The sequence below is a fragment of the Fistularia commersonii genome, chromosome 14, assembly GCF_037954325.1.
Source record: "Fistularia commersonii isolate RoL2024-O1a breed Wild chromosome 14, RoL_Fcom_v1.0, whole genome shotgun sequence".
NCBI lineage: Eukaryota > Metazoa > Chordata > Actinopteri > Syngnathiformes > Fistulariidae > Fistularia > Fistularia commersonii.
Window position 1 is genome coordinate 4,281,848 of NC_141297.1, and position 25,327 is coordinate 4,307,174.

Here is a 25,327-nt window from a genome sequence, read left to right on the forward strand (position 1 = left end):
AATGAAAACATTTTGTGCTACATGTAAAAGTGGAGGTTGTTTTGTTTTACTAATCACCATGGTAACCACTTTACCAGGTAGCCCCCTCTCTCTCTCTTTCTCTCTCTCTTGCCCTGGCTCGTATTGTGTCGAACGCACTTTCAGTCAGAAATCTGTTTGCTGAGTGGTACTACGTTTGTTGCCTGGCAACATAATCTTAGCAGCATCCAATTAGGAAGTGTGGGAAAGCGCGTTTGCGGGGAGCGAACCCCCCTGCGGTCAAAGCTGGAAACACATGTAGGTATTTGATTATCTGCTTTTAAGTGCTGCAGTCGTTTGACAAAGCTCCAAAAAAAAAAAAAAAACTCGCATTTCAATGTCATCGGTTACGACGGCGCACCGCGGGATTTTGTTTTTCCTTTTGTTTATCAGAGTAATCGAGTATTTCCTGATTGACCTACACTTCCCCGTGCGCACGCATGTGCGGTCTCACTTCTGAAAACGGCAAAAGTTTCGGCATCAGCTTGTTGTTCATGTTCTCTGTCGGCGTGTAAATCAGGCGAGCCTTAAAAAGCAGACGTGAACGGACCAATCAGAACCGTCCGTCTTAAAAAGAAGCTTTTGTCTCCGGCCCCGATGGAAAGGTTAGCATGTTTGTGTGACTCGGCCGGAATATATTGGTGTCACACTGAATCGCTGTGTCTGCGGGGAGCGCCGGTCACGGCGATTGCTGTTGCTATGCAACCGTTGAGAAATCAGTTTGAAGGACCCCGGCTGGCCCTTCCCGCGATGCTCAAAACTTTGCTTATGACCATGGAATCATCTGTGTCAGGCTACAAACAGCGAGAGCGTCTCCCGGCAGATGTGCGCAAATGAAGGCGCGGGCGGGGGGGGGGAGGGGGTGCAGCGATGACTCATGGACTCGGACTCGCTACTACGGTCCTGCGAGCGGCTGTGTGTGCAGGGGAAGATGGCAGAGCCACGTGAGTCGGGCGTCTTACGGCTTCGAACGGGGACGGTCAGGTAGCCGTGCGGAGGGATCATCCTTTCTGAGATCACGCGGCACGATCGGCCGCTCGCCGCTCGCCGCTCGCCGCCGCCGCCTCCTCGGGGAAGCTGAGCCAATAAATCCCACACTGCACCGGGGCAGATTACGGCAGAGGAGCGGGCTGCCCACACCGGAGCCGTTGCACATCGGCCGTGATGCAGCAAAATGCAAAACAGCCTCGGATTCATCGGGCGGCGGCGGCGGCGGCGGCGGGAGTAGCGGTGGCTTGCAGCTCCTGAGGCTGCAGCGGGAAAGGGGGAAGAGGGGGGGGGGGGAGGCATTGCGGGGCGGCGACGGGGGATCCACAACCGGGCTGCAACACGCTTTTGGTGTCAGTGTCACTTTAGATCCCGGGGTTCCCGACGTGCCAAAACAAAGGGAGTGTGTAAAACGCTCCCCAGAACACCGCCATCGGAACATCAGGATCCAGATGTTTATCTGATCCGGTGCCAAAACCACATCAGATAAACGTCACGCTTCGGCCTTAATCCGCATCCTGACCGGAGGCTCCCTTCCTTTCCCCGGCGCGGTGAAAGTGAGTCGTTTCCACACGGACATTTTTGAACGTATTATCAGAATAAATGAGAACGCATCTACTTCCGATTGGATTTCAGAAATTCCCCGTCGCGAGTTTGCTTCTTGGCTGCTTTTAGCTTTTGTGTTTTTTCAGGTTCAGGGATTTTCAAATGAAACCGACTCCTATTGATTTGACTTCACTTTAGTGTTGATTTTAAGGTAATTTCAATCTGTAATTTGATCCAATTCTTTTTGCTGTTTCAAAAAAATAGATGTTTTATGAATATTTAAGTCCCAAGCATTTTCAGTTCCAGTTTCCGCTTCGCAAACGAACTTGTTTTTGCCAAATACGCATCGCAAGATTTAAGCGGGAGCCCCGAGGGAAATTGGGCGCACATCGACGGAAGGTCCGCGGCTGTACGTGTGCATGCACGTGCACGCTGGCTGACTCGGCAAGTTTTACAGCCGATTGGTTTAAAGTTTAAAGCGGCTGCCCGTTTATCCTGAGCTAAACAAGTTTCGACCAATCGCAGCATCAGCAGAGCAGAAGGGGGGACTGGCGGGTCTTGAGAGAGGTCATGTGACCCGCGCGCCGCCGCCGCCGCCGCCGCCGTGCTTCTGCACGGGAGGTAAAACACGGCGCAGCTGCAGCTCCTCATCAGGCCGTAATGTTGCAGATGAGTCAACGTGACAAACGGACCTAAAAATAGCATCGGGAATCAGAGGAGGTTCTTCTGCTTCTAATTGTTTTCGGTCCGCTGATACTCTCCGGAGCGTTTTGTGACACCGATGAGTCAAAAGGCCTCGCTCCGGGACTTGACCTGGTTTCCCCACATCAATGTCGGAGTAAAGGATTTTTAATCCAGGTCTGACTGCGAGACTGAACCAAGCGGGCTTCCCAGAATTATGCAATTCAGTGTTTTGTTTTGTTTTTTTGTTGTTTTTTTTTTTCACGTGTCGCACAGCAGGGTGTTTTCTGATCATCAGATCATCTGTGCGATAAAATTGAGTCAAAACACTTTTTTTTTTTTTTTTTTTTCTGTTTTTACCACCCTTACCGCATCTTCTCAGGATGCAGCTGTGCAGACGGAGGAACTCCGCAGCAAAAAATGCCAGGCGGATGACGTCTTCTTCAAACTGTTGACAAAGAGACACAAAAATAACAAGGTAGAAGCAGTCACACAGGTAGCGTCCCAAAATATACAGCGATCCCTCGCTATAACGCGGTTTACTTTTCACGGTTTCGCTACTACGTGTTCCGCATTCTGATTGGCTAAAAAGTCACTCCCCTTCTTCTCTACCTGTACGTCAATAACGTTGCAGTTTAATATGTACGCGTACGTAAAACAGCTTGCCAAATTTACATGACGTACGTGCGAATTCTCTTGCGATTTCGAGTTTCTCTAAAACCCATAATGTCGACAAAACGCTCTGGACCGACAAAAGCGCCTGCGGCAGGGCCCGAAAGGCAGCGGAAGATGCTATCTATCGCAGATAAAGTTAAACTTCTGGACATGCTAAGGGAAGGTAAAAGCTATGCGGCTGTAGGTCGGCATTACGGAATTAATGAATCTTCCGTTCGTTCCATAAAGACGGAAGAAAAAAACATGAGGACGACAGCAGCAATAAGTTTTGCAGCAGCAATAAGGTCGCGGTGGCGGTTCTAATCTCCACAATTTGAAGCCTTCTGTTCACATTGATGATTAAAATTATCATTTGACAGTACAGTACAGAAGTTATTTGTTGAAAAAAACATTTCTAAAGTACAGTACTTTTATTTGTGAAACAAATGATTGAGCCTGTAAAATGGTTTATTCTTTCTTTTCAATGTATAATAGAGTATTTAATTGTATAATAATTGTAAAAAAAAACAAAAAACAAAGGTTTCTACTTCACGGATTTTCCCTATCATGGGTTCTTTTTGGAACGAAACCCCCGCGCAAAACAAGAGTATACTGTACAGCCAAATTTATCGTCCGGGAACATCTCGGACCGTCATTTTTACACATTTGAGCTTCTCTTCGAAGATCCCAGCCGAACCGCTAAGGTCCGACCGCGGAGCCGACTCCCTTGAAAAGAAACCTGCCGGTCAACTTTTTACGGCGTGGCTTGTCAGGGACTGTGGTTCCCCCCGTTCTCCTCCCACTCTGCTGAAAAGTCGCACCTACAGTCGGAAGATTAAACATCCGCGGGTCGATACGTTCAAACCTATCAGGGCCATAGATCAGCTTGTCCACAGATCGCCCATCGATCGGCGCTAATCCACGACTTGGCCGTTGGAACTTCAACGTGACTCACCGAGTGACTCATGAAGACGTCTGGCGTGAATTTCATCCCCGTTTCCCTTCAAATAACTCATTTAAAAAAAAAAAAAAAATGCTGGAGGGAGAGGAAGATATGTAAGTTGCAGCAAATGGTCCGGAAGTCGGTGTGACGTTCGCTGCCTTCGGGAGAAAAACAAAAACAAAATGGGGGGTTTAAATTTTAGAAATGAAACGAAAAAAATATTAATTATTAAAGAGTTTGTGGACTCAGTTTTACAAACGGAGTCAGACCCAGCCATTTATAGTCTGTGTGTGTGTGTGTGTGTGTGTGTTTGCACGTGTGGGTGTGATACAGGTGACTTTTCTTCAGGGGTGTATGTGTGTGTGTGTGTGTGTTTAAGGTTTGTACACTCAAATTTTCAGCAATGCATATTAACATGGTCATCGATCTCCGAACTTCCATCGGGTCCCGAGAAAGAGGCGGGGCTAAATGTTTCCCGAATCTTCCCGGCTTAAATGCGTCGAGTCAAAGCCAAATCCACAGTCTCTCCGCAACACTCGACGTTGTCACTCTGCAACACACACGTTCTAATTAGAGTGTGTGTGTGTGTGTTTGTGACAGCAATGAGATGATATCAGTCCCCTTGATTGATGGTGTAATCTTTCTACAGCTGACCTGGATGTTAAAACACACACACACACACACACACACACACACACACACACACACACACACACACACAGAGGCTTCAGTGTGCCACGTCTCCCTTCCCCTGTCAGTCCGTCTGTCTGTTATATTTGGCAACATGGAAATGAGACACAGAGCCGGGTGGTGGTGGTGGTGATGATGATGATGGTGGGAGGGGTTGGGAGATAAATGCTGCGTTGTCATGGCAACACTTCAGCAGCCTGAGAAGGACGGCGAAACCGCCGGCGGTTTCATATCGGCTTCTCCGCAGCTCACATTTGCATTTTCAGGCCAAGTTGCCGCAAACCGGCGCGGGGCTAAAGGTGGGGGTTGACAATGTGCTAGCATGCTAACACCTTGTGATACAGCAGCGGCAGGTCGCTGATATTACACGTCTATGAATTCTTTGTCCAAATACGACTTGAACTCGAAATGTCCCGCTGAACCGCCATTTCCTTCATCGTCGGTCGAGGCGCATTTATCGTCTCGCGATGCGCGGAGCGTGCGGTGAACGCTAACAGCGGCGACGGATTCACAGTTTCCACGTGAACCTTGACGGGATGCAAAGATCCCCCGGCGACTCCAGAATACAAACGTGATGCATAAGTTGTTTGATTTCACACGCCCGCTCCTTCTTTCATCACCAGACTCCAAATTACGTGCCGCACTTGCCGGAGGTTGCGGTGACCTGTTTTTTTTTTTGTGCCGACGGTTACAGTTTCACCTGCGGTTCGACGGGATGTTTTGACGGCAGGCAGGTCGGCGCCGAGCGCAGAACTGTCGGTTCGCTCCGTCGCTTTGGCCTCTAGACCCCGGGAGGTTTGACGGCGAGCCCCGGGTGGATGTTCTCCCATTTCCACGGCGTGCGCCCTGCATTACGGCGGCTCTGAAACGGAGCCAGGCGGCGAGGACGGTGATCGAGGCCAGCCAAGTCTGATGACATCGCTGGCAATCCTTCTGCCGCGCGCTCTATCGCGACTCTATCGGTCCTTGTCACATGAATATTTCTCATCGGACGCTGCTCCGGACCCTCGGCTGCAGACCCTTCTGGTTTCCGTCACCGCCCCGATCACATTTGACCCGCGGTCGAAGTGAAGGGGCGACGTTTTCAGATGGGAAGAGTTTTACCGCATTGTTTCAAAGTTCTGTCTCTTCCCATCTTCAGTGCGTCTTATGTTGCTATTTGTGAAGCGGCTCCGCGAGCAGGACGCCAGACCGTCGCAGCGCGTTTACAAACCAGAATGCGCTTCAGCGAAGCTGAACACAACCTGGTGAGTCACAACTGGATTATCCACCATCCAAACCTTTGACCTTCTGGCTGCTCTAGACTGATTGCAGCCATCGTGTGTGTGTGTGTGTGTGTGTGTGTGTGTGTGAGAGAGCAAGTGTTGCTGCAGGCTTGTTGAACAGGGCTGTGCTGTAGTTAAATATCAGCATCCTGCCCTGCACCTGGACTGTGTGTGTGTGTGTGTGGGTGTGTGTGTGTGTGTGTGTGTGTGTGTGTGTGTGTGTGTGTGTGTGTGTGTGTGTGTGTGTTGGCTGCAGGGGAAACTAGGTTAGCTGATATGTATAGAGAGGTGATGAATTGCCTCTCAGAGTGGAGCCGCAGGACAACACCCTGGGGTGTGTGTGTGTGTGTGTGTGTGTGTGTGTGTGTGTGTGTGTGTGTGTGTCAATGCCCTGCATCTAAAGTATATTTAGGGGTATTTTCTTCCCTCCAAACCTCTCCTTTTGGAGTACTTCTCACACAGTTTGTTCCCTCTATTAATGTAAAGCAAATGAATTAGCATTAGTCACAGCAGCAGCAGCTGCTGTGCGCGTCATTTCAGAGTAAAGCGTCGCGTTCAGGTGATGAATGTTTGCTGGTTCTGCTGATTGTGGTCCACTGAGGTTCCGGTGGGAGCCGAGGTTCTGCAGGGATGGACCCTTGCTGGATGCAGCAGTTGCCGGAAACTTTTCCAGAGACTCTTTACAACAACAACAACTAAACAAATAAGTTGAGTTTTCAAAAGACAAAACTGAAAAGAAAAAAAAATGGTTCACTAACTAACACTATCAAATATACAGATCAGACAGTAATCTTGCAGTGGTAATGATTTTATGTGATTTTTTTTTTTTTGGTTATTATACATTGAGGTAGAAGAATGAGAGTGAATGGCCAGATGAGGCGCTGTGATTGACAGGTAGGTGTCCAGGTTAAGCCCCGCCTCTTGACCTAGTTTTTCCAGGATAAGTGTTATACATACCGGGTGACTACTTTTATTTTTTTTTCTTTGTGACACCCCAGCTGCAGTATTTCTTGACAGATTTAAAGCAAAAATTTCTAGTTTGACCCTTTGACCCTACTGGCTTTATTTCCTAAAGAACTAAACAGTTTTTTTAATATCACGGTCAAACATTTTTATGTGGATAAAATGGCGTCCGCATCATGAACACATCCTGAACTGATCACAAAAACATTATTTTAGATCAAAATTAGTGACGTTTGACAAAAAGAGGTGATTTCAGTGAAATGTTTTGACTTTTACGCTTGCGTCCACACACATACACACACACACACATATATATATACATATATACATCGTTCTGCGTGGCTGCTTTGTTAAACACATTGGTGAAGTTCTGAAAGGCTCTGGTTTGAAAGCGTTTTGTGTCAAGCAAGTTCTTCAAGAAGTACCTGTGTGTGACTTTCCACCGCCGCTGTCAGAGGGTAAATCAGCTGAGAGCAGCAGGCAGCGAGGATCTATTTAAAACACACGCACACACACACGGTCTCTGTTACCGTGACAACATGTTTCTTCATTTGCAACGGTTGCCCTTAACAACTGCTGGCCTCCTTACCGAAGCCGCTAAAACCGACATGCAGCTTCTCATCTCCGCCGGCTGTCGGTCATTTTTCTGCGATGTGTCAATCAGTAACCGGTCGGCCGTCCGTCAATAATCAAACAAGTATTGATCGTTTGTCACACGCGGTTCAATCCTGATTGATCTCGGCGTGGCGTTAAAGGAATTCGGTCAGTGGGAATGATACAGAACTTTTAAAAAATATTTGAACTATCAGGTATGAAGGATCTGGCAGTTTGTCCTCTCTTGATCATTTATTGAACATCTATTGATTTGTTCTTCCCCCCCCCATCCTTCATGGGGTGTTAAGCCCTTTATCCGTTTCCCGATTACCCGATATCATCCGCTGATCACAAAATTGATCATCTTTCGGTCATCAAGAGCCAACGTTGGACTTGAAACCGAACGAAGGAGATATCATGCGTTCATAGATAGAGAGGCGTCACGTGTTTCCCACGGAGGATTGGACCGGAATCGGTATTGATTAGCGAGGATTTGATTAGAAACCCACCAATCAGTGAAATCAGTGACCGTACGAATCGTTCTTTCTCCCTACTGAAAATCTAGTGTGTGCGCGTGCACGTGCACATGCACGCATCTGGAGATATGTGAAAATTTCCTGCCTGTTTGAGGGAAGTGATGACTAACAGCTTGTGATTGGATCATTAATTGATTAACTGATGTCAATTAATGGTCGTTATCTGTTCCTCCTTCTTGTCAGGGTGTTTTTCACACCTCTCAGAGGCTGTTAAAACACACACACACACACACATGCTGGCTCACACACACGCTGGCTCACAGATGACAACACACGTAGTATCAAGTTGCAGTTTTTCAAGAAATATACGGCTCCAAAAAGATGAAGGGGACATTTAAACGACACAATGTAACTCCGAGTCAATGACACTTGTGTGAAATCAAACTGTCCGCTTGGGAAGCAACACGGATTTATTTTGACTTATTTTAAGGACATCAACGTTCGATCGGCCTGTGGTGTGTTTTTCCACTCTCATTTTGAGTGTGACACCAAATCCAGACGCCAGTGGGTTCACACATTTGATTTCTATTGATATTTGTATGCTTTTGTTGTCAGCACATTCACCTATGTAAAAAAAACCAAACTATTTAATTAGAATATTTCATTCACTCAGATCAAGGATGTGTTATTTTAGTTTTCCCTAAAGTGTAGATTTAAGAAATTGAGGTAAAATTGTGACAACCATAATTTCTCCTTGTGTGTGTGTGTGTGTGTGTGAGAGAGAATGAGTTGGCGAATGATGGCTGGCGTGAGGAAGTGACTCGCCGACCGTCGGACGTCACATGGTCGAATGAGACAGTAATCAGATTACAGTGGTCTGTAGTCGGACAGATCGGAGGGAGGGCCGACGGGAATCGTTGACAACTGTTGTTTTTTTGGCGATCAAGGGTCGGCGTGGATCTCATCACGCCGTGACATCATATCCCGAATGTCAGTCCACCTCCGTTTGACCGAAAAAACAACAGTAACCGTTGTTTTGACGTCGACCTTCCGACATTTCTAATTTTCTTTCGGAAAGGGAACCGTGATCTCATAGATTCACTTCATCTCCGATGATTTACTGCGAATATAAATCGTCTTTAGAATAGGAGGTGAGCGGAGGGGAGGACAAGAAGGGCGGGGGGGGAGGAGATGAAGATGAGGAGGAAGAAAAGTAGAGATGGGGATAATGAAGAGAGAGGGGGCGAGCTGTGAGAAGGTCAAGGTGAAAAGTGTGTGTAGGAAAAGACAGAAGGATGACCTGTGTGTGTGTGTGTGTGTGTTGGTTGATGAAATGTAGCTACTGCAGCCATAAATCACTGACACAGAGGATGAACCTGGGCTCCCTCCCTTTTTTTCCCCCTTTCTCTTTCGCTCTCTCCCTCTCTCTTTTCAAAACTGGGAAAATAAATCCCGGAAAAACAGCGCCTGAATTCCCCCCCGAAACGTCGGAACGTGACGCACACACTTCACGTTACATAAGGCCTTTGACATTTCTGCTGTGCACAGTGATGGTGCACCCTCCCGCTCAACATAATTATTCTTTTTTTTTTATATATATATATATATATATATATCTATATATATCTTGCATAACCGCTCTGAGAGCAGCTCTCCGCCTCTGCCGCTGCATTCATCTGATCTCACTCCCGTTTCTCTCATGAAAACACCAGTGTCGCAATATTGTCTATCAGTCTTAATCGATTATCCAATCGGCGATCAGAGCTGTTAATCTGCTTTTTTTTTTTTTTTTTTTTTTAACAAACATGATTTCGAGAACATTTTTACCTCATTGCATCGGACCAGATCACGTAGTTGGCGGTGGATCGTGACCCGTGGGAACACCAGAGGGCGCTCTGGGTTTCACAGCTTGGACTCAATGACCTGTTGTTGACCTGAAGAGTCATTAGAATGGGAGGAAAAAAAAATGAAAGATTAAATTGCGGTGATAATTGAAAGAAATTACCTTCGTAATTTTATATCCACATGATGATTAAAAAAAAAAAATCATCAAGTCCACCGGACTGCATTCAAGGAGAAAACGAAAGGTGAGCTAATAAAGATGAAACTACTATAATACAAGAAATAATGTCGCAATGAAGAAAATGAGTGCTGCTTCGACGGGAGGTCCTATTGTCCGAATATAATAAACAAAAATTAAAAACCCTGATCCAAATGCTCACCTTTATTACCTGAAAAATGAACGAGCGAACCTGAACCGGGCTCTCGGAATGACAAGGAAAAGGGAATAAATAGAATTAAAAAAAAAAAAAAAAAAAAAAAGATTCTCGACCTGCCGTCGACCTGGAGACGCTCCGCCCCGCTGGGGGAGGCAGGAGAGAGCGGAGCGAACCACCTGCAGTGGGATGTCATTAGTGTAATTACACTCGGTGAAATATGGATTATTGATCTAAAAATAACTGATGACCTCTGTCACTTTCTGCAGCAGCGTTCTCTCCCTCTTTTCTGTCTCTCTCTCTGCGAGTGGGTGTCTCTCGTCCTCTGCAGTGTGCAGGCAGTATGGTAATGAAGGGCTCCAGCCTCTGCAGTGGGAGCTGCTGGCTCTCTGAAGCTCCCTAGGATGGGGAGGGATTAGACCTCCCCCCCCCCCCCTCCAGGCAGATGGACGGATGGATGGAAGGAATGAAAAGAGTCAACAAGCCACCTCAGAACATGATTGGCCGGCTTTTATGCAACAGGTGGTCCCGACGAACAGTCTGATCCGTCAAATTGATGACGGCTCAAAAAAAGCACGTGGACCTCCGGCACGAAAAAAACGCCTTGTAATTTTCAGTCAATATCCGTCTTTGGTTTCAACTGGTTTTCTTTGTTTTACAGTTACAACTGATATTGTAGTGGCATGGGTTGGGTCATTTTTTTGGGCAAAGCGCTTTGTTAATTGTTGCGGTGGTTTGTTGTTGGTATCAAGGCAATAAACACCTGGTACATTTTTTTTTTTTTTTTTTTTAATTTTGTTAATTTCTTGCAGATTTTAATGTCCTCTGGCAAGTTATTGTTTACCTCGCAGCTTAATTTTTTTCATTCTTGTCTATTTTTTTTTTTTTTTTAATTCCGCAGAATTCTTCTGGTTATTTATTTTTCTGCTTTAGTTTAGTTACAGATCACTTCTGGGAATATTTGGCGCTTTGACTAGACTTTTGAGATGGGGCGAGGTGAGGACGCCCCGCGGATGAGAGGGACGATGGAGAACCATTCATAGTCAATGATATTCCAGGAGGACCTGCAGTAAGAGTGTGTATGTATTACGTCACCAGAGGATTAATGCTTTATAAGTGATTAACTGAGGCTTAGTATCACGCAGAGGCTATAAAGTTTGACCTGTAGTTGTGACGTAGAATTAAGCCCAGCCAGAGAACAGACGTTTGTTTAGATTATCTCCGTGCGGATAAACAGCGGGCAGAGTCCATTTTTGATTATTATTTTTTTTCCTGGAAAATCGGAACTCAACGACACCGTTCGACAAACGCCGAATGTGCCGTTTCTTTGGGACAGTCGGAAATGTTACACCTGTTCGTAGCCGCGAGCCGTTAAATAAAGCCGTAGGGAGAAACATGGCGGCTCCACATGGAGGCCCGTTAGATGAATGCAGGGAGACTCCGTGAGCGCCGGTGTTTTATAAGCCGCTGCCGGAACCGGGTCAACAGATTGACTTTAAGATGGCAGACTGAGTATATCAGCCTGGATTTACGCCGGCGAGGCGCCGCCGCATCGCAGCGAGCCCCGGCGTCCGTCACGCCCGCAGCGACGTGGTGACAGCGGCCGAGCAGCCGACCAGCAAACTGTCACATCGCATCCCGTGCCGTGAAATGTGGGCAGGGGGTGGAAGCCGGGGTGGGGAGGTTGGGGAGGCGTCTGAGCGCCGCGGAGCCTGGATGCTGCTCGTCGGCGCCGCCGCCGCCGCCATCGCGGCCGCTTCCTGAGCGCCGGCTCGCAGAAAAAAACGTTGTCGCGTTCGAGAACAAATCACCACGATCAGTAATAATCACTACTAGCAACGCTGTTCGCTGAGATTTCAGAACCAATGACAATATCTTCAACGTGAACAGCGGTCTGATCGTCTCGGCTAATTATTGCACATTTGAAATGTTGTTCCTGCTTGTTTTCCTGTCACTCGCTGATATTTACGCTGTGGATTTTGAACTAACATTAACTGGATGGAGCTTTACGGTAGTAGCGGTTTATTTTCGCTGAAATTGAAATTTTAATCCCTCATTTTTCAAGTCTTGACCCGACCGGCATCACCGATTTGACCTCCAAATAAATGTTGTTGGTACCGCCGACCTGCCATTTATTGTCATAGTTTTGTGATATTTAGCAAATTTCCAGACAGTTTCCTTCTAACTGTCGCTGATTTTAGGCAGTCAGCTGTTTTATTTATAATTCAGCCTTCATTCTTCTTCTCTGACTCATCCTAATGCTCCTGGTGACTCCGACTATTTATTATCTCAACACTTTTTTCTTCAGACCGGAAAGCGTATTAATACATATCTATTTTTTTTAACTATAACCAAAAACAGCCGCACCCTCCAGTTGTTTCTTTCCATCTCAACATGATGTCTGTTTATTCTCAACCTGACGCATCCTGCGCCGCGTACGGGGTAGTATTTAATTAAGGGAGCTCCTCATTTGCATATTAAAACTAAATGCCTAAAATCCCTGTCATACATTTAATAAAAACTAAAAAGAGAGCAGAGACTTGATTCGCTGCTCGTGAACGTTTTCCCAACTTCACCGAGATCATCTTCGTTTAGCTTCACGCCCATCATTCTTTCTTGAAGTTAAGTTACTTGTAAGGAAATACTTGATGAGAATGAAAAAAGGTCAAGAATTCAGAAGTTGAATGTTGATAGGATGACAATTATAGATATTTTATGTAAGTTATATCTGATTAAGTTAAGTAAGATGTGATTTGTTTAAGATAATATTAATCAAGCAACATTTTTTTTCAGGTACCGTTGACAACAATGAATGAACTAATGTTTACATTTAGCATTTGCCTTCATGCTTCATTTGTCCATGTAGATTGTGATAAGGCTTATATTTATCGTAATGATAATTTTTTATATTAATATATATATATACAATGTAAAGTTATAGTTGTGTGATTAAGAGTTGACGATATTTGGATAAGGCATGATTAATACATTTAAGTAACGATGGAATATGCTAGTGAGAATATTAAGATAAGGACAATATAAATAAAGGATTAAGATATCATCTTGATAAGATAGTTATGTAGGTCTAAGAAATAAGTAGAGGCAAGTTATGAATTGGAAAGATTAAATCCTCAAGTTTGACTTTTGACATTGCTTGTATCCCGTTTCAGAGAACTTTGTTTGTAGATGTCTGTCAAGAAAAGTAAGCAGAACATTTTCTGAATTCAAGAAAAAACTTTTGACTGGCTGATCTCACAACTTTGGGAGTTTTCGAGACACCTAGTGGCCAGAGTTCCACCAGTCCATGGTTACCTGCTCATCTTTGCAGCCCGTCGTGTTGACGCCTCCAGCCGGAGCTTTGTTGTACCCTGAAAGTGTCTAGATCACACGTCGCACGTACCTGCGGGAGCTAGCTTCATCTCAGACTGGCTAATGAGTGAAGGCGGCTTCCCTCTGTCCCTCCCAAAAATTAAAAAACAAACAAAAAAACTATATATCTGTGCATCATCCTCCCTCTCCTGATTCACTGTACACTATACATGTACTGCTGTGATGCTAACCGCTAGTGCTAACAGCCCAGACTGACTGTGTGCTAACCGTAAGCTGACATATGTGTCCTTAATGCTAAGCTAATGCCTGTTTGTTCACATATGAATTAAATCACAATTGGTACTAACTGCCGGCTGCCATCGACAGATTTGTGAAGGGTCGACGCCGCATTGTCATTCAGATTGCGCGTCAACAAAACCGCCATGTTGGTGAGGTCAGATAATCACACTACAATAAAGTTTCGGGGATTGAATAGGGCTGATAGTTGACATGTAGCATTAATGTTAAAAATATCAAATAGGTCTGGAAATCTTTGACTGCCACAGAAAGATGAAACCACTCCATATTCACAACTGGAGTCTGAAAATTCCGATTTGTCGCCAAGAAATGTTACACTGAACAGATTGATTGACCGAAATATCGATGATCGATTTTCCACTGACTGATTACTTGTCGGAGCCCCGTTAAATGACACCATTAATGAGATGCTTTTCCTGAAGTGGTGGTACATAGTTCACTTTCAAGGATTTTTCAACACTCAATCCAAAAAAAAAAATACTCCATCTAAAATCCTGCTTTGGTAACATTTACACGGCTTGAATTTCGGACGATAGCCGTTATATTGTGAAACATCCTTTCAGAGGTTCCGGAAAGTTTTAATTTGGTATGAGCCAATTCGGTATAGTTTGTGCCGCTATACTGCATTTAGCTTTACACCGTTTTCCTAATATGCCGCAGTACTTAAACGGCGCTGATACGGCTAAAAATTTTTTTCGCTAAAAAAAAATTCTTCTGACACAGAATTATTTACCACCAAGTCTGTAATTTGGGCTTTTGTCATCAAACAGCAACGGGAAGAATCCACAGTGCATTTAACCTGTTTCTACTCAAATTAGATTCTGACCCTTTGAAACCAAACCTTTCGCAGTACCCGTTTGACCTCACCAATATGGCCGCTGTCCTCTCTGCAGCAAGTTGACGCGGCCAGCGTGGCGTCGACCCCTTGTATGTCCATGGCCATTAACGTGTGCTAAGGTGATGCTAACAAGTTAAGATAGTAGCTAAATGTTAAGATTGTGGGCTAACTGCTATGCTTCTGGTATAAATATTGTGTGCTTAGCTAATGCTGACAGACTTTTCATTGTGCTTTTTGCTAACACAGCTACATGTTTGCTAATGGCTAATGCTGCTAACTGGTGACAGTGTGTTGTGATGCTAACTGTGCTAATTGTTTCTGTGTGCGTGTCTGTTGTTGTTGTCTACCTTTCTCTGTTTCTCTCTTGACTTTATTTTTCTCTCTTTTTTTCTCGTCCTCCCTCTCCTCTTCCTTTCTATCCCTCTCTCTTTATCTCTCTGTCAGGTCTTATCCCTCCTCCTCCACCTGTTCTACTACCACCACCACCTCTTGTCGTACCTCCAACAACCCTACTAGCATCACCACTCCTTCCTCCACCTCGTCCTCCTCCTCCTCCTCTCTCTACTCCTCCAGCCTACCTCCTAACAGCCACGCCACCTACCATCAGTACTGCTGCCCCGCGCGCCTCCGCCTGCCCAAGCCTCCCTGCGCTCTGCCCCCCGCCAAGCACCACGAGCAGGCAAGGTAAGGGCCAGAGTCCCCACCCACCCACTTTCCTCCACACCCAGCCTCACCCACTGGCCCTGTGCCGCCTCCTTCCCCCACCAACACCATCATGCACAACCTCACAACCCCTCCGAACCAACCCCACCCCGATCATCCCTTCCCTGTATTTTCATTTTTCTACATCGCATACTGTTGTCTGGAAAGAAAGAGAGAGAGAAAGAAGAAAAAAAAACATTAGAAATACTGCAGTGTAAACCAAAGCATTATCAGCATCAAAAGTGCAAATACTCTGATAGATTTAGGTTTAAAACAAGTATTGTTGCAATCACATGATTCCAAGCTAGTATCAATATCCATACCGGGCTAATATTTGATCGAAATTTAACTAGATTCACAAGTCATCTTTAGAAGACAAAATACCTTTCTCATATTAAAAAGACGTCGGTCGCAGCAGAACGTCGCAAACTATCCAAGAGAAGTGTTTTAAATTAGCTCAGATGTTATTGTTTTACAGATCAGTCATTGTTCGGTTTATTAGAATATCAGAATATTAGGAAAAAAAAATGTTTTACTCCCCGAGTATTTGAATGTAATACAAAAATCCAGCTTCGGCCGAGCACCCGTTATTATTTTTGTTAGGTCTCAGATAAACAGCATCACAAAGAACATTGAATGGGGTGACCCCGTCTCCAATCTGAAGAGCAAGTTAAGCTGACACGGAAAATCACTCACGGCTTGTCATGTGGTTAAGTGGACGTGTACAGAAGCATCAGGTGGAAATACTTCTTAAGTACTTAGTGAAAATGAAAGTCTAACATATTGGAAAAAAAATTAAAATTTGAATGGATCGGGATGTGATTGACGACCCAGTTTGATAACTAAGATAACTCATATCATTATAATACAGGACGTGAGTTCAGACGATTAACGTTTGTGCGTCCATCACACCTTTACCCTAGACAAAGTTCACGCCAACATATTCAATTTATTTTGCAACACTACTAAATTAGCAAGGGTTTTTTTTAAAGGGACCGTCCTCCCAAAATGTAAAAAATGCTTTTTCCCTCCTCTTCACCGTCCTCAGTGCGACGCGACTGGACGCGACAAACCAACCTTGCCTGCGGACAAACCGGGAATCAATGAGTGGAGACGATCCGCGATCCGTCCCGAGCCGCTTCACGCGGTCCCACTTGTCAAAGTCAAAGCCCGCGGGACAGATCGGCGTCCCGACACACGTCAGTTTAAGTTACAAGACATGTCCTGCCTGGTGGCCGCGGACGAACCCGCGCGGACCCGACTGAAGGGACACGTCTAGCGAGAAGACAGACGCAAAAAAAGGACAATTTAGCAGGACTCGGGGGTCTGAAGGCCTTTTCCGTCGAGTTTAAACTGTAGCTTAAGTCTCGTTCCCACCAAAGAGCCCGGTTTAAGGGAATAAAACCGGTTAAGTCCAAGTGGAGTCAGCAAAACATCGTTTTGAATTATTAAAAACAACCAAAAAACAGCGAATAGCAATGTCCCCTCTTCCTTCAACCAAGCCCCTGCCGTGAACAGTCCATTTAAAAGCGCCCCATTCCCGTTTATTATGAGCTGAGGAATGAAAAACAAACAGAAAATCAGGTTGAAATGTATTTTGATTTCCATCGTACCTTTGAAAATTAGACTGAAGGATTCAGACTGAAGAAGCGGGTCAGATTGGTTCTGATACCTATGACTCAATACATTTCAATACTGCGTGATCAGCCCTCACAACATGCTTACACACACACACACACACACACAGGTGAGGCAGTCCATCCCTCTCGTTTATCATTAACGCCCTTCCCGCCCACGCCATCACCACGCCGCCCGAGGCCGAGTGTCTAAAAACAGGAAGCGAGTCTCTCATCGGCTCCCCTGAGATCTGAGTGACAAATCGATCTTGTATTTGTTTCGGTTTTAACTCGGTTTATCCGACAGTTCGGTTCGAGCGCGCTTTCGTCCCGCGATCGTCCGCTTGCCAAGTTTTTACTTTGACGAGTGAAAAGATGGCAGCGGGATTTAAAAGAGGAAGGAATAAATAAATCAGCGTCGTACTTAAAAATAATCAATAACTCCAGAAGTTTGCAAAAATTGATGAAAGAGAGGAAACAATAGGAATTTCTGGTAAGTGATGCCGCGTTTATGGCCGAACCCCAGCTGGCCTCTGTCCTCCGAGGAGGAGTTGCTTTCACAATCTGATCAATTTCCGCATTCAAATAAACAATATTCGGCATCATCGATTATTGAACATAATGACCTCTGACCTCTTGACCTCCGCTCAGCCAGTCCCGTGGCACGGAGCCGCTCGGCCCACCGATCCCCCGCCCTGGGTCGGAACGCGCACGTTTCTGAGACATGTGGTTAAAAGCGCAAGAGGAGGAGCTGCAGTCTTCAGCAAATGCTGCCGTGTGTGTGTGTGTGTGTGTGTGTGTGTGCGTGCGCATGTGTGTTTATGCGTGCGAGGGCTGAGAGCGGTGATGCGTCATCGGCAGAGGAGGCAGATTTATTCAGAAATACACTCTCACACACTCGGGCCGAGGATTTCACCGGATGACTAACATGCTGCATCTGACAGGGTGAGCTAATCTGTTTGTGTGTGTGTGTGTGTGTGTGTGTGTGTGTGGGTGTGTGCGTGCATGTACTGTGTGTAATGAAGGGATTTTTTTAACACAGAGGTGAGACTGTCACGGTGGCGTGAAATCAGAACAGCCTGTTAAAACACTGCAGGAAAATTGTTTTGGAAATTAAAAAAAGTTGGATTTGCAAAAAGGAAAACAGAGTTGATCTCAAATTGTGACCCGGAGGGGTGCAGAGGCATGCTGGGAAACACAGATTTGGATTAAAAAGCTAATAAAAATTTTGAAAAAAACAAAAAAACAAAACAGACATTTGAACAGCAAAGTAGTTTGAGTATAAATTGTTATTTCATTTATCATAAAATGTTCTTAGCAGTTTAAAGGTATTTCTTTTTTTTTTTCTGTTATTTTTCAACTTTAAATTTCTAATAATGTGTCTGCATTTTGTCCAGGATTTTATTTAACAAAGCAACACAATCCGCTGAATTAAAGTTAAAAAGTATTGTAATGATGCTCAATGCTATAAGTGTAATTACTCACATATCATTGATATCATTATTTTATACGTATTAATGATATATTCAGTTAGAAAAATTGGCCGATTAGCAGAAAAGTTGTTTTTTTTTTCAAGATTTGGCCAGTCAAAGATTGCTATTTAAGGAGAGAGTCGCTCATCTGTAAATTTGGGAAGTAAAACATCTTCGTGCGTGTCAGTCAGAAGATGAGTAGCTGCAGTTTTATTGTATCGGTTATTTTATTTTTTTATTCATCCCTTCAGAATTTGGAGAGGAGGTTTTTGGAGAGTGATGGTCAGAGTTGAAGAACAACAAAAAACTGCTTTAAAGTAAAAAGGTCGGACGCTTAATTTTCACTGGCATTTTTGAGCCGTTGAACTGGTTAACATTAACTATATGACTTAAGTTAACTATGGTTAACTATAGTTAACTATATCAACTAAATTAGTTTCTGAATTCTTTTATGCCTGAATTTTCAATTCCTTTTCTTAAATGATCTCAGCATGAATCTTTCGTTTTTCGGAGCCTGTCAAAGAAAATTAGGAAAATGACCAAAAACATCTAAATAATCAAGTTTTCAGAGAGAGGCCTTTTTTTCATTTTTAAACAATGAGAGGTACATGGCTTTTTTTTCTGTTTCGGAGATACACAACATTTCTGTCGCCTTTGAAAAAAAAAAATCTCAGGACGCTGCCGTCGTTTTTTTTTTTTGTTTTTTTTGATAAAAATCCGGTTGTGCACTCAGTTGACTCGGCATCTCCGTCCTCACCCTCCTCTCATCTTCATCATCATTGTCCCCCCTCCTCCCACTCCCCCCCCCCCCCACCCCCACCACCCCCACCCCCCGAAGGAAATCGCTCGGCCTCTTCACCTCTGACTCTGTAACGTTTAGCTTTTTAAATATTAACGGTATCCCCGGCGACGCTGCCTCACTCTGCTGGAGGAAACGCAGGCGCCGTGTGAACACTGGCCCCCGGTGGCGGTCTGCGGTACTGCGCCCGCTATCTCCCATCAGCCGCTCGCCTTCGTCTCCATCTTCTGATCTCCTGTCGCCTCGTTCTTCCTCTCCTCTCCTTCTTCCTGTCTCTGTGTGTCTTGTCTCTCAGAGAGGAGGAAGATGATGACATCGCCCATCAGTTCTGTTGCCCCGCCTCCGAGTGCAGTAGCCCTTCCTCTAGGTAACCAGGGGCGACCTCCCTGCCCCGAGCCTCCGGCCCCGCCCCATCCCCCCTACGGTGGTAACGAAGCCCCTCCCTCCTCTTCCTCTGATGGCTCTTTATCTCTTTTGATCACAAACAAGCAAGAAAAAAAAAAAACTCAGAGAAAAACAGCAAGGAATTCAAACGAAACCTCTTTTTTTTTTTTTTTTTTTGGTTTTTCTTCTCGAAAATACCAGTCAAATCACAGAGCTCCCGCTGCTGATCTTCACCTCCTCCCTATTGCGTTGTTGTGTTCGAGCCGCCCCACGAGGTTTCCGTAGATCCGAGAAGGAAAACAAACGCGTTGGGACGGATAAAAGTTGTGTTGCAGCTTTGAGCTGGCGGGACGGATCCACGCCGCGGCAACTCCTCGGCCAGAGACGCTCGGACACTCACCCGGCTCCTCCTCTCCTAGTTTTTGGGTCTGAACTTCTTCTAAGCCCCCCGACATCCACACACGCCCTCCGTCACCGCAGCCTCTCTGCACAGTCCGAGCATGAAGCCATGACCCTGCCGTCCCCCCGGCGTCTCCGAGTCCAGAGCCCGACGCAGACCGGGATCGAGGGATCCCTCATCCCGACGCTGAGGATTCAGCGCGCGGAGAAATATAAATCAAAGTATCAAATAATACTAGTCACTTTTGAGGTAAAAGTGTCAGAGGTGCCTGAATGTACTTTGGATCGTCGTTTTAAAGATGCCGGGCTCGAGGTTATTGCTTCGTGATGCTAAAGATTCACGAGTTCGGCTTATAAAGGTTGTAGCTGAGCTTATTTCATCATTAGGCTGTTGATAAAGCTCTAATAACAAGGTGAACCCACATCAGAGGGACGCCATATTTATTTTTAAATGTGAAATTAAAACCAGGTTTAGGTGGAAATCCAAGATGTCGTTGTGGGAACATCTGGATGTCATGCTTTGATCGGTCAGCGGTGGACATCAGGTGTCCTCGCACATTCAACCGAACACCGATCTCCGAACGACGGAGAGAAAAGCATAAAAACTAAACGCGTCGAGATCTTTGACCATTAAAATTTGATCAGAAAAGTAACTGATGGGTCGGTTGATATCGGTCGGGTTCTAATCCAGCCCTAATCAGGCTTAGGCCTCCTCGCTGGTCCTCGGTCTCCTCGGACTCTGGTCTGTCAGCTCGACTTCTCGTGTCCTCGACAAAGGACCCAGGATTCTTCTCTTGGTGGGATTTGGCGCCCCCTGCTGGCCAAACGCAGACATCACGTACATTGTCATTGGTTGGAGGCGTGAGGTCGCAGCCCGACGGGCCGCCGACGGTTTCAAACTTAATTTGTCTACAGGGTCACTCCACCAGCACACACACACACACACACACACACACACACACACACACTGCCTCGCCCCCTCCCCACCACAACGGAGGAACAAGGTTCTCTGATTTTCTCTGATCTCAAGTCCAGAACCCAACATGCCAGTGATTCGGTGGTTCAGTAGATGGTTAATGAGTTCAAGCGAGTCTCTCTCTCTCTCTCTCACACACACACACACACACACACACACACACACACACAAAAGCGCATCACCAATCTGACCCTCAGAATATTAAATAGTGTAAAACAATTTAATATCAACTTTTGAAAGTGGGCTTGAACCCCCTTCTCTGCTAAAATATCAAACTGACACTTATTTTGAAAATATCAGTTACAGTCATAATTTGATTATTTTTGTTTTTTCCTTCAAACTCTGCCTTTGGTTTTTAAATAATAGCAGCTGATTTAATGCTTGATTTCTAAATAATGGCAGAAATTTAATCAAGATGTTTAAAATGTCCCCCTGAAAAGAACTCTGAAGAGGAGATCAAGGATCTTAGGGGGCGGGGCCAGCAGCAGTTAATGTTTCTGATTGGTTAAGAGCTCTCAGACGTTTACTGCACCCGTCACGTCAAAATTGTCAGCTGAACCTGAGATCAGGTCATTGCTTTTTATTTCAGGAAATAACAAGTTTTTTTTCTTTCTTTGTGCTTTTTTCCAGTTATTTCAAACTTTAAAGTGATTTCTATGATTATTTTATGATCATTTTTACCCCAAATTGAGAAAATCTAACACCACAAATAATCGTCTGCCAAAAAAAGTCTCTTGGCTTCACACAAACTATTTCTTTTTTTACCCAAAGGGTGGGACCAGCGGTACTGTTTGCTCCACGCTCAGTTCATTGACGTGTTCAATGCAGAAACAGGAAGTAGGATTTGGGTCTGAGGTCTACCAGCTCCATAATCATGGCGTGAGAACTTAGCAGAGGATTCAGGCCACGTGACCCACAATCTGCGGGAGTCGCACACACACACACACACACACACACACAGACCCTTACGCAATAACCTGTCCACCGATTGGTTGTTCTAGATTGACATCTAGATCAACAGGGTGACACCAGAAGCCGTTGGATGTTAGAGCGGCGTTGATCGGACACCAAGCCTCGGATGGAAACCTGGTTGACTAGAGGTGACCTTGAGGGTTAAACCGAACAAAATGTTACAGTAGATTTGTTTGTTAACAACTAACAGCGTCAGGACAGAAGTCAGACGGTCGGGACTAACTATTGTTGACGTGTAACAATAGCTTAGCCACCCTCAGATACTTGGCTAATACGAGTGAGTCATTTAAAAGACCCTCCACTAAAATGTGCCAAACTAAACGGTTCTGCATTTATATCTGGGGTTCATGAATCAGTAAAATAAAGAATCCTTGAAGTTTAACTTTAGTTTGCTGATTTTTAGCTAGAAAGTGGATGCAAGAGTTTAAAAATGACGTGAAAATTGGAAAGAAGCGAATTAAACTAGTTTGACAATTTTTCAAAGCATGTAAAAAATTAAACAAGAAATATTTTTAAGAAATATAAGTAGTATTTTTTAAATTGATCATGAACTTAATCAAAAATTGAAAGCCCTGAAAATCGCCGAGGTAATTTCGGACCAATAATCTGGGAAAACGGACAGAATTGGACTGTTTTTTTAGAATTAACAAAAAATGTTATTTAAAATTAGAATTACAAACATACCCATGGAAGTCATGGGCAAGATCTTTAAAATAGAAAAAAAAAAAAAAAAAGAAGAGTCTGAGTACCGTAACAGCGTCAGAACTAAAGTCAGATGGTCGGTACTCTGACGCCACGACCCCGTATTCGACCGAACGTCAACGTCCGAAGCGCCCTCGCCATTTTGGCACCTCGTTCTTCAGGGTCGAGAGATGTTTCCTGCAAGTGGAGTTTAGCCTGCAGCCTTAGTTTGAAATATTCCACTTTCTGTCAGAGGAAACATCTTATTTGTTTTTAACAATTTCATTTTTGTTGCGGTATATTTCTCCGTCATGTCGCAGTGCTTGTAGAACTAGGTTTTGTGTTTTGGACCACCCGCTGGAAATAGAAAGAACTGAACGAGCAGCGATTTTTGGCAAGTGAGAACTCACGTTGAGCTGATATTGAATCCAGGCTTATTAACATCACAAAGCTCAAACTTTTATTTTGTAATTTTTTTTCCCGCCTCTGACGTATGAAAATGACCCAAAAGCTGCGACAGACTTTCGGTTCTGTTGACTTTAGCACCCTCTTCTGGCCATAAGCTCAATTTCGCAATCAAACTGATCTGTTTGTTTCTTTTTTAAAAGACAACCTCAGTCACTTTTGGTAAAATTGCTTTGAAACAATCACAGAATGTTCAGTTCTATGAACATGGAAGCCTGGAACCCGCAAATACGAACGACCTCTGCTCCCAGACAGTTTGCTCGGCAGCAAATGAACCAAATAAAAACAAAATATCTCCGTGCTGATTCACAGGAGGGAGGTTTCTCCTGCCTTTTCATGGATGTCTGACGCGTCCCAGTAGATTTGGGAGAAACTGACCGAAGGTCTGGAAGCTTTGCTGACGGCAGACGACCGCAAACATAGATTTGAGCATTCATGTCCAGGGAATTTAGCTTTGCTTGCTAGCTCTAAAAAATCAGAATTTTTGTCATAGATAGTAGGCTAACATGTATCATGGAAAGTTAACGCCTGCAAGGCCCACCCCCTCAGCATTTTTGATACCTACTGGAATGACGGATCAAGTTTTATTTGGTCCTGCGGTCTTTCCGGCGCTAATTCAAAGCACACAAGGTTTTTGTGAGGCCTTTGAACGAAACAAAACTGTCCAGACAATTTTTTATAGAACCCAATTTTAGGACAGTTGGACTATTACAGATGTTTGATCGAGAAAGGCCTATGTTTACGGAGGCGGACCTAGCTTAGCTGGGTAGCTTAGCGTAGCTTAGCTTAGCTTAGCTTTGCACGTGCAGCCAAAATAACCAGAAACGCTTGAGTCAGCACCTGGGTACCATCAAGCTGCTAATATAGCGTTTGGTTACTTCATGGAGCAGGGCTAGCTGCTCATGGTATCAGTGAGTTTGAGGTGTTTACGTTAGCATTGCAGACGTTCGCTGCGTTGAGGAACCCTGGCACACTGGTGGAGGTTAAAGTCACTTGTTTGCCTGGCGGCCATATTGTGAGGATCTCTTCCCGCGTTGAACTTTGGCCAGGAAGCTGTCTTGCTACAAAGGAATCCAGTTTTCTGTCGCCTGGTCATCCTCGATACTTGGCTCGGTCACGGTGGCGGTGTTTTATGTGGCATCAGGAAAGGATCCAGAGCCAAAGTGGAAGGTCTCGCCCTCGGTCACGTGGCGGTTTGCAGGAGGAACTTCAAAAGATCATTTCACAGTTTTGATTTTTCTATACCTTTAACAGACAGGCTCATATGTTGTTGTTTTGTTTTTTTTTTCAAATCTTTTTATTTCTTCCGTTTAATTTTTGCCTCCCAGGAAATGCGTACACTTCATGGCTGGGGGGGGGGGCAGCAGTTACCATGGCAACAGCTAGGGCGTCATTAACCTGCCGCCATCAGGACGCACGACAATATATTTTGGTTTGAGAACGACCTAATAATCACTGGTGGGGGTGTCTTTCCTGCACGCACACACACACACACACACACACACACACACACACACACACACACACACACACACACACACACACACACACACACACACACACACACGCTGTTTTCTTTTCTCCCTGGTCACTCAGCTGTCCTCTGCTTCAGTGTCTCCTGTTGTAAATAGAGTTCAGTCTCATCCTTCAGTCCGTCAACTTTCTTCTTCTGTAAATGATTTAAAAACAGATTGAACGTGGATGAAATATAATATATTATAAAAAAAAAAAAAAAGTATGAAATACAAAAGAATTCTATTATCTGCCGAGAAAAGAGTAATAAATAAAAACCAAACCGAGAATGTACCTGATGGAGAGGATTGTTTCTGATGATGTCGGTGCTGCTGGAGGTCAAGGAGGAAGAAGATGATGGTGATGATGATGATGGTGGTTCAGATTAAAATTAAAAAACTATGATTCTAAAGAACGTAAACCGAGTCTTTCCTTGTTGCCATGCCTCTCCAGAATATTCATACAGGCAAAACTACATCTTTTCCGTTTTGTATTATATTGACATTCTCTTGTCCTTTCTCACATGTTATAACACAACGTTATGGGTTATGTATATTATATTATGTCATTATGGATTAATATATGATGTAATTTCTTATTCACTTTTTCATTGAGCATTTTTTCAGTTCCTTATTTTCCCCCACTTTCTTTGTTGGTAGTTTTGCTTCTCCTTTTCCCGGATTTCAGATAAATACAGATTTTCATTTTAATTCTCAATTTTCCAAGATCCATTCAATTTGTTCCTAATCTCTTGCACACTCTTAGGATTTTGTAGTCAACGATTTGCGTTTTCCTCCCAAGGTACTCGCCGACGTCTTGCTTTTTTATTTTATTTTTTAAATGGGTCATTT

At 44.6% G+C, this 25,327-nt stretch overlaps 2 protein-coding genes across 2 annotated transcripts in view; both read left to right on the top strand.

Annotated features, from left to right (window-relative positions):
* LOC147226975 (IQ motif and SEC7 domain-containing protein 1-like) overlaps window positions 1-25,327 on the top strand; it is an 89,680-nt gene that overhangs the window by 8,313 nt on the left and 56,040 nt on the right. The window lies entirely within an intron of this gene.
* Window positions 140-24,896, top strand: LOC147226976 (uncharacterized). Its single transcript, XM_086158935.1, has 3 exons — window positions 140-276; window positions 14,943-15,182; window positions 19,383-24,896. Coding segments are annotated over exons 1-3 (318 nt in total). The 5' UTR covers window positions 140-274; the 3' UTR covers window positions 19,459-24,896.